The 10,440-nt window shown below is 46.4% G+C and overlaps 1 protein-coding gene across 1 annotated transcript; it reads left to right on the top strand.

Moving 5' to 3' along the window:
• Positions 1 to 2,307: 2,307 nt before the first annotated feature.
• LOC136653804 (olfactory receptor 2D3-like) lies at positions 2,308 to 3,258 on the top strand. The gene has a single exon (XM_066630685.1). The coding sequence runs from the start codon at positions 2,308 to 2,310 to the stop codon at positions 3,256 to 3,258; it is 951 nt and encodes a 316-aa protein (XP_066486782.1).
• The last annotated feature ends 7,182 nt before the right edge of the window (positions 3,259 to 10,440 follow it).

The following is a 10,440-nucleotide window of genomic DNA, read 5'->3' as shown; positions in this document are numbered from 1 at the left end:
TGTGACTTAACCATAGTCTTAAATGGTAGACTGTCTGAACTGACTGAAGGTGCAATCCTAACCCCTTATGTCAGTGCTTTCCAGCACTGGCATAGCAGTGCCAATGGGACGTGTGCTGCATTCTGCAGTTGGGTGTCACTCATGGAGGCCTCCTCAAAGTAAGGGAAAGTTGTTTCCTTACCTCAGAGCTGCATTGCCCTTACGTCAGTGCTGGAAAGCACTGACATAAGAGGTTAGGATTGCGCCCTGAATGTCTTAAGACACTTCACCCCATCTATAGGGCAGAAGCTGAGAGTGGGCCCATATCCCCTCATCCCATTCAAATACCCTCCCCAGATATGGTAGGCAGTGGCACAAAGATGAGAATTCACCTTCTCCAGAAAATGTGGTGAATTATATTTTCTTGACTCTAAACCCTCAACATTTCAGAATGCCTTGGAAGCTCCCGAATGTCTAGAAAGCTCTCAACACCGTTTGGCTGGGTTCAAGCTTTTCTCCAAACCATAGTCTCTTCCTTTTCTTCTCCAAGTCTGACGATTTCTGCATCACTAGAAAACCCCCAAAGCATGTGCTGGCAATCACTACCTTATTTTGAACATAAGAACAGCCCCACTGGATCAGGCCATAGGCCCATCTAGTCCAGCTTCCTGTATCTCACAGCGGCCCACCAAATGCCCCAAGGAGCACACCAGATAACAAGAGACCTGTATCCTGGTGCCCTCCCTTGCATCTGGCATTCTGACATAACCCATTTCTAAAATCAGGAGGTTGCGCATACACATCATGGCTTGTACCCTGTAATGGATTTTTCCTCCAGAAATTTGTCCAATCCCCTTTTAATGGTGTCCAGGCCAGTCACCATCACAACATCCTGTGGCAAAGAGTTCCACAGACCAACCACACGCTGAGTAAAGAAATATTTTCTTTTGTCTGTTCTAACTCTCCCAACACTCAATTTTAGTGGATGTCCCCTGGTTCTGGTGTTATGTGAGAGTGTAAAGAGCATCTCCCTATCCACTCTGTCCACCCCCTGCATAATTTTGTATGTCTCAATGATGTCCCCCCTCAGGCGTCTCTTTTCTAGGCTGAAGAGGCCCAAACGCCGTAGCCTTTCCTCATAAGGTAGGTAAAGGGTTTTGCTGGGACCCTGTTGTGTTTTCAGGCTGACATAGGACATGACCACCTAAATTAATAAGCCTGATGCAGTTATGGCAACCTTTGCAGACTTTGGACTAGTCTTCCCTCTTCACTGGCTGATTATTTTTTGACCCAATTGTCTATTGAGATCTTCACGTTTCCTTCAGGAAGTTACACACAGCCCATTTACTCAAAAAGGCAGAAGAGGGAATCCAAGGATCTCTCCCTCTGGGTTGTTTCAGGTGATGCTTCACTACTGGAACCTGTCCCATATGAGGTACCAATAAGCGCATGCATGCTCTGCACATGTTTAATTTCTTGGGAGCAAGACACTCTGCTTGAAAACCACTCCTTCACACCACTGGGCATTGCCACATTGGATTGCCTGGCATGCTTGCCCACCTTCTAAGGCCAAGAACAGGTAGGCAGTTGAACAAGCCAGGTGGTGATGATGACACTAGGCTTAGTACGTTTTAAGAATAGGTTAGAGGACCAACTCCCCAGATGATTGTGGGTGCTTAATGTAGTGATGGAGAACATATTTTGTAGGACTACAGGTCCCTGTCATCTCCAGCAGTAATGGACCTACCCTACTATGTTTTGCCGTCCCCCACCACCCCCCACTTACCCAGTGCCACAGAGCCTCATGCGATGTTGGGACCAACTGGGAAAGCCTTAAGAGTCTTAACCATGGTCCTAAACAGTACTTCCCGGAAACCAGAGTACTACTTCAGATCGCAACGGAAGCCTCAGAAGGCTTCCCACACAGTCTGGAGCACTTCACAGAGCCCCCCCCCCCCCGCCGCCCCTCCAGGCCTGCCACTGATCTCCAGTTACAGGATCTCAGAAAATGGGTGTCCAGAGAGACTGTGTTATGCTAAAAGGACCACTTGTCTAACTCAGTATGAAGAAGCTTCTCTCCCAAGGAAGACAACTTCTTAAAAAGTTGGGCAGAATGTTTTTTGTCCCATATCCGTCAAAGGGAGGATTTAACGACCAGCCATAGGGATGGCATATTTCTAACCCTTCATATAAATTATCCATAGACTTCTAAGGAGTGTATGTGTTTCCTGAGCCCATAACACATTCGTCAACTTGTCATAAGTTCCCGGAGAAAGTCCATACTTGTCACTGTTGCCAATGCCATTTCTCTGCAGTCAGGAGGCTATAATGGGGGCTGAGAACCACACATCTGTCACTGAGTTCATCTTGTTGGGACTCTCCAGTCACCGGAAGACACAGATCATGCTCTTCCTTGTCATTCTCATCATCTACTTGGTCACCGTATTGGGGAACCTGGTGATCATTCTGCTGGTGCAGGTTGATTCCCGTCTCCACACACCCATGTACTTCTTCCTCACAAATCTTTCAGGCCTAGAAATCTGTTATGTCACCAGCACCGTGCCCCAGATGCTGGCTCACCTCCTGACTGGAAATGGAACCATCTCCTTCACCCGGTGTGCAGCCCAGATGTACATCGCTTTGTCCCTGGGCTGCACGGAATGTATTCTGTTGGGAGCCATGGCCTATGACCGCTACTTGGCCATCTGTGCTCCCCTACTATACGCTGGTGCCATGAACAGGGGCCGCCAGTGGCAGCTGGCCTCAGTCTCTTGGTCAGGTGGTTTCCTCACTGCAATGATAGATGTGATCTCCACACTTCAACACCCATTCTGTGGGACCAATCGCATCAACCACTTTTTTTGTGAGGTGCCAATGCTACTGAAGCTCGCATGTGGGAACACCCATTTTACAGAGTTTGCCATCTTTGTGGTGGCTGCGGTGATCCTTCTGGTTCCCCTTTCTATTATCCTTACCTCCTACGGGCTCATCCTGTCCTCCGTGCTGCAAATGAAGTCAGCTGCTGGAAGAAGCAAGGCCTTCTCCACATGCGCCTCTCACCTGCTGGTAGTTACTTTGTTCTATGGGACCGTAATCACTATGTACATGAAACCTCAGTCGAGCACCTCCAATGACTTTGACAAGAAAATGGCTGTCTTTTATATTGTGGTCACTCCCCTGCTCAATCCCATCATTTACACCCTGCGGAACAAGGATGTCCATGCAGCAGTAGCCAAGGTGCTGAGAAGAAGAGGCTCAAAAAGAATGGTGAAGCTTTGACATCTTGCCAAATGGCAATGGCCTTCTCTAAGTCAGTCAACCATTGTGGTGGGCCGGAGGGATTGTTCTGATGAGCCAAAGTAGTGGTCTCCTTTGATTCCTAAGGGATCTGAGATCTCTTCACAGCAGCAATGGGGGGAACCTGATCGCTGGTACTTCTGCAATCAGAGCGGCATTGATGTCATTACTAGAGGGGGAACAAAACAGTGATAATGAAATAAAAACACATAACTGCGCTTTCTGTACCTCTCATTTTTGTAAAAAAAAATAATAAATCTGCAAAAAAAATGTTTTATTTGGTTTTTATTTATTATTTAATGGGAGGGCACATGAGTAATGGCTAATGACTGGCTGCATCTGCTGATATTATAACACCAGTATCACCTACATAGTGCTGGCATGCCCCCATATCTGCAGACCGAGTATCCTCGGTCACTCCTCTTGAAAACCACTCCTTCACACCACTAGGCATTGCCACATTGGATTGCGGACACATTTACACCTCTGCAAATACCTCTCACACATGAAAGGGAACAGAGGACCCCACCACCACAAGTAAATGTACAGTCTTTATTATCTTGTGGACATCTCAAGTCTTGTGTGAAAGATCACAGGGAGTAGACTTGTCATAAGTTGTCATAAGTTCCTGGAGAAAGTCCATACTTGTCGCTGTTGCTAATGCCATTACTCTGCAGTCAGGAGGCTATAATGGGGGCTGAGAACCACACATCTGTCACTGAGCTCATCTTGTTGGGACTCTCCAGTCACCGGAAGACACAGATCATGCTCTTCACTTTCAGAACTCTCTGTTCTCTGTCAAAGAGTCTCTGGAGAACTGCTTCCTGTCAAGACAAACTGAGCTGGGGTGGGTGGGCTGCTTGTCTGATGCACTAGGAAGAAGCTTCTCCCTCCAGCCGTGATGTCAGGAGAACTCCTTAAAAAGCAAAGCTGTGCATTATGATTTCTGTCCCATGTCCTTTCAGAATGGGACTGAGAGGCCAGCCATAGGAACATCAGATCTCTAACCCAACATCGATTATCCATAAAGTGTGTGCATCTTCAGATTTCATAATGATTGCCTGTGGTCTTCAAATACTTCTTGCCATTTTACTTCTAGCATGTTCAAGATGACAAGGAGGAGGAGGAGGAGGAGGATATTTTCTTTTCTCTTACTGCAAGAATGAGCTGAGACAGTGAGATACTGCTAGGTAAAGCAGCAGAGAGAAAATCTCTTAGGACTTTGGCTACATTTGTTGGTACTCTGCTGGTACTGACAGTCTGTTTTGTCTATGGACAAAATTTTTCATCCTCTTCCATTATATAATATGGCTGACTGAAACCCACTCAGCTACTGTTTGCCTTAAGTTAAACCTGTAGTGTGATAAACATATTTTGATTGCCAGCAAACATCTGGAAGAAGTATGAAAAAGGGAAAGACTATATTCGATTACTAGCTGGTTCCCCATGCTTTGCTTCAGTACTTTAAATCCATTTTGATTGCAATACACTTTCCTTTGATTGCAGTGTAGAATGTAATGAACAATTTAAATGTAGCACAACTACCCCATGTCTGGCAGCACCCTGTATAGAGGGGCCCATATACCCACGGTTCCCAAGGGACTTTATGGCCTCACTTGCAGCACCCCCAATGACCCTATGGAAGCCATACACGGCTTCCTGGACAGATAGATTCACAGGAAAATGTTGTTCCTGCTGCTATGGATGGCTCAAGGTGATGGAGGAGGGAGCCTGCACAAAGTGCAGCTGGGCTGACTTCAGCTTATGTTGGGGGGTATGGCGTTGATGGTCTATCTGACACTCCCCGGGAGCCAGAGGGAAGCCCAAATACACCCAAGGAAACAGCCCCAGGCACTGGGGAGAGCAGGGCCCAGGTTGTAGACAAACTCCCTCCCTCCAACCTGTTTTCTCTAAGCTGAGCACCCAAGCAGGGGGCAACCCTCTCCTTGAAAGGGTTTCTCCAAGGGTTAAAAAGGGGAAAGAACCTGTACTCCAGCTCCTATCACAAGCCCATAAAGACCCAATCAACTTGCAGCTGTTACAGCCGGTTTCATTAGCCTTTCAGCCTACTTGCTTGCAGGTTTTGGCCTTTCGAGGAACTCCTTATACACTAGGGTTAGGGCTAATTTTCATGGGAAGTATGTCTTAGCTAAATGATGGCTCCAGTTTTTCAATGGGATTTCATCCAGAGTTCAGGAAACAAAGAATGTCTACATCTAATTGAGGTGAGAAATTACTCTTGTTCCAGGACATGGTGAAAATGAGGAAAGTTACATGTGTTCTAGCCCGGGGCTTATGAATACTGGTACAAAATGACATTTTATTTTGCAACTCCCAAGAATGCATTGGTGAGGATAAGGGTGGTAACTTGAAAGACGTATTCAGATAAGACAACATTGGGCAATTAAAAAAAAAATTTATGTGATGTTGTCAAAGATAATGACTAGTTTGTGTTGTGGTTTACTCTAAGAAATCAAAGCATGACTTCCTAACAGGTGTCTCATTCCCAAAGAAAGACCCCTCTCTCGCTATTGTCCTTTCTCTACATATAGGAGAGCAAGATGCAGACTATGGCCTCATTCCCAAAGAAAGGTGTCTCATTCCCAAAGAAAGACCCCTCTCTCGCTATTGTCCTTTCTCTACATATAGGAGAGCAAGATGCAGACTATGGCAATGGCCTTCTCCAAGCCAGTCAACTAGTGTGGTGGGTCAGAGGGATTGTTCTGATGAATCAAGTTGTGATCTCCCTTGATCCCTGTAGGATCTGAGATCTCTTCACAGCAGCAATGGGGGGAACCTTCTGCAATCAGAGAGGCATTGATGTCATTACTGGGGGGGGGAATAAAACAGTGATAATGAAGTAAAAACACATAACTGCACTTTCTGCACTTCTCATTTTTGAAAAAAAAAATTAATAAATCTGCAGAAAAAGAATTGTATTTGGTTTTTATTTCTTATTTAATGGGAGGGCGCATGAGTATTGGGTAATGACTGTGGCTGCATCTGCTGATATTATAGCACCTGTATCACCCACATAGTGCAGGCATGCCCCATATCTGCGGACCCAGTATCCTCTGTTTCAATTTTCTGCAATTTACATATTTCCGCCCCCCCCCCCATCGCAAATTATTTAGCTGTGTCTCATTGCGACCTTCCAGTGTCTGCTCACTTTGTGTAAACATTGCCTGGAAGGGTTTGAAAGGCTGAAACAGGCTGTGCTGCTGGGATGTGTTTGTGTATTTTTGCCACAAAGTAGCTGGGCAGGCGGTAGGAGTGTGGGGGTGGCGCCAGGACCCGGCACTTGTACCGGATCTTGACCCCATTCCCGAGCAGCGTGGTGTGACTCCAGGTCTCTTGAGGTGGCGCAGATCCGAGTAGACTCATTGGGGCTGCTGTGGCTCTGCCCAGGGTAAGGGGAAGCGTTTCCCCTTGCCCCGGGCTGAGCTGCTTGCATCCTGAAACTCACGCTGGATGTGGGGCAGGTCTGCTGTTCCAACGCAAGTTAGGATTGCACTGCACGAGTCTTTGATTCCACTGACGTGGAAGTCACAAAACCAAATCTGTTTTCCGGTCTTAAGTTCACCTGAGTGGTCCACAATAAGTCATTTCATGGTGGCCTGTCCCATCTTGGAGGTGTTTATGTGTGACCAAAACAACGTTCTCATCTCTTTGGATAATGAGTGGGGCAAACATGAAATAAACAAATATTAAAATTTGAGTTCCTCCATTCCCCCCCCACCACACACACACACACCATGTTCAGCAATTATCCAAATTGCATTTCGAACATTCTATGTGACTTTTCATTTCCATGTCCTCTGTTGAAAAATCCACAGACACTTTTCCCAGGATGCTTCATTAAAGCCATACTACTCAAGGGGTTGTGGCCACAGATCATAGGCTATTAACAATACAGAATAAAGCACCAAAGGGAGGAGTCTCCCTAGAGACAGAATCTTTATTTATTATCTAACCAAATTCCCAAACCTTCCACAAAGCACTTGGAGAGGAAACACCAGCAGGCTCTCCATCTTCTAATGATGAGACAGTTAGATGGTTGAATAAGCAGATAAGATTTTGGAAGTTGGTTGAGGGAGCATTTGTGGAAGTGGTTCAAGAATCTTAGCTCACTGGTATAGCAGCGCTTGACATGGATGAGGATCTTTGTCACTTTTAGTTAAAGGCTCTTAAATCACAGGCCTGGAAGGATGCCTGCCAGGGTCCCAGAGAACGACTGCCTTTCAGCAGAAACAGGGCTCACTCAAGTGGATCACTTGCCTAATCCAGCATAAAACAGCTTATCTCCCATCCTAGAGGCAGGAGACCTCCTTGAAAAGCAGGGGGGGACGACTTCCTTCCCACATCCTTCTAAAAGGGGGTTGAATAAGCAGCCATAGGAACTTCATATTTCTAACCCTTAATATAGATGGCCCGTAGAGTTCTATAGAGGGCTTGTGTCTTCAGTTCTCATTATGATTTCCTGTGATGTTTAGACAGGTCCTGCCATTTTACTGCTCACACATTCAAGGTGTTTTCTGTTCTCCTACTGCAGCCATTTTCAACTACTGTGACGTAGCACACTGGTGTGCCGCAAAGGGTTATCAGGTGCCGCGAAAATTTGCAAGAGGGTCATTTATCATTAGGGCCACTTTGGGATGCGAACTCCCCATTGACAGCTCCGTGGCCTTGTCATGGTCAAAAAGCTGATTGGTGTGCCTTGACCCTTTTATCGCCTTGCCAATGTGCCATGAGATGAAAAGGGTTGGTAATCACTATCCTACTGTAACAGAGAACCACTAGGGGTCAAATTAAGATCCAGCTAGGGGAAGCAGCAGAGAGACAAATACTAACAGGAGCTCTCTTCTAAGGCACTGTGTGCATTGTTCTCGCTTCCTGACGTCCTTTAACCACTGTGAAGGGATTTCATCATCCTCCATCAGATAGCTGACTGAAACCCACAAAGCGGCTGTTTGCCTTAAACTAAAGCCACTAGTATAAGAAAGAAGCTCCATATTGATTGTTGAGGAACACCTCTGAGAAGCACAGTATGAAGGTAAGATTATATTAAGTTTTTTGGAATTCAGATTATGAGGGGAAGGGGGGAGACCTTGTTGGCCAGCTGTTATGTCGGACCTCAAAGGACCATCTTAGGGTGCAGTCCTAACCCCTGACATAAGCACTGACATAAGGGCAATGAAGCTCCAAGGTAAGGGAACAAACATTCCCTTATTTTGAGGAGGCCTCCATGCGTGACACCCAACTGTAGGATGCAGCACATGCCCCACTCGTACCAGTATGCAGGTGCTGGAAAGCAGTGACATAAGAGTTATGATTGCACCCTTAGTTATATCTGAAAGCTGAATTTGTGTGTGTGTGTGTGTGTGTGTGTGTGTGTGTGTGTGTGTGTGTGTGTGTGTGTGTGTGTTTGTGTGTGTGTTTGTGCGTGTGTGTTTGACTAGACAGGACATTCAGGTTTGGTTCTTGCTTTACCGAATACTCACTCCACACCCCCAAAAGCTCTCACTGAAGCTGTTTCCTGCAAACAGATTCTTTGGAGCCAGCAATTAGGTGGAGGGGCAATATTTGGTGGGGAAATTGCACTGGGGGAAAAAGAGTCATTAGGTTTGAACACAACAACTCTCTCATTCCGCCATCCCTCCATTTTCCTTTGATTTTTCCCACTCTTCCAACTGACACCTCCAAAGTTTTGTGACTTAAGTATAGTCTTAAATGGTATACTCTCTGAACTGACTGAATGTCATCCCTTAGAACACTTCACCCCATCTGCAGGGCAGAAGCTGAGAGTGGTCAAACAGATCCCCTCATCCCACCCACATGCCCTCCCCAGATACAGTAGGCAGTGACACAAAGACAGGAATTCTCCTTCTCCAGAAAATGTGGTGCAATATATTTTCTTGACTCTAACCCTCAACATTTCAAAATGCCTTGGAAGCTCCCAAATGTCTAGAAAGCTCTCAACACCATTTGGTTGGGTTCAAGCTTTTCTCCAAACCAGAGTCTCTTCCTTTTCTTCTCCAAGTTGGTTGATTTCTGCATCACTAGAAAAACCCCAAAGCACATGCTGGCAATCACTGCCTTATTTTGCTGGGACCCTGCTGTGCTTTCAGGCTGACATAGGACATGAACACCTAAATTAATAAGCCTGATGGCAGTTAATAATAAGCAGTTTTAATGAATAAATTAATAAGCAGTTATGGCAACCTTTGCAGACTTTGGAATAGTCTTCCCTCTTAACTGGCTGGTTATTTGTTGACCCAATTGTCTATTGAGATCTTCACATTTCCTTCATGAAGTTACACACAGCCCATTTACTCAAAAAGGCAGAAGAGGGAATCCAAGGATCTCTCCCTCTCGGCTGTTTCAGGTGATGCTTCACTCCTGGAACCTGTCCCATATGAGGTACCAATGAGCTCATGCATGCTCTGCACATGTTTAATTACTTGGGAGCAGGTCACTCCTCTTGAAAACCACTCTTTCACAGCACTGGGCATTGCCACATTGGATTGCGGACATATTTACACCTCTGCAAATACGTCTCACACATCAAAGGGAACAGAGGACCCCACCATCACAAGTAAATCTACAGTCTTTATTGTATTGGCAACCTTCAGTCTCGAAAGACTATGGTATCGCGCTCTGAAAGGTGGTTCTGGCACAGCGTCTAGTGTGGCTGAAAAGGCCAATCCGGGAGTGACAATCCCTTCCACACCGGGAGCAAGTGCAGTCTGTCCCTGGTCTGTCTCCCTGGCTATGGGCCTTCCTTCTTTGCCTCTTAGCCTCAGACTGTTGGCAAAGTGTCTCTTCAAACTGGGAAAGGCCATGCTGCACAGCCTGCCTCCAAGCGGGCCGCTCAGAGGCCAGGGTTTCCCACTTGTTGAGGTCCATCCCTAAGGCCTTCAGATCCCTCTTGCAGATGTCCTTGTATCGCAGCTGTGGTCTACCTGTAGGGCGCTTTCCTTGCATGAGTTCTCCATAGAGGAGATCCTTTGGGATCCGGCCATCATCCATTCTCACGACATGACCGAGCCAACGCAGGCGTCTCTGTTTCAGCAGTGAATACATGCTAGGGATTCCAGCACGTTCCAGGACTGTGTTGTTTGGAACTTTGTCCTGCCAGGTGATGCCGAGGATGCGTCGGAGGCA

Source organism: Tiliqua scincoides, chromosome 5 (assembly GCF_035046505.1).
Source record: "Tiliqua scincoides isolate rTilSci1 chromosome 5, rTilSci1.hap2, whole genome shotgun sequence".
In the NCBI taxonomy this organism is placed as follows: Eukaryota; Metazoa; Chordata; class Lepidosauria; order Squamata; family Scincidae; genus Tiliqua; species Tiliqua scincoides.
The sequence above is the reverse complement of the archived record's forward strand: the minus strand, read 5'-3'. Positions and strand labels throughout refer to the sequence as shown.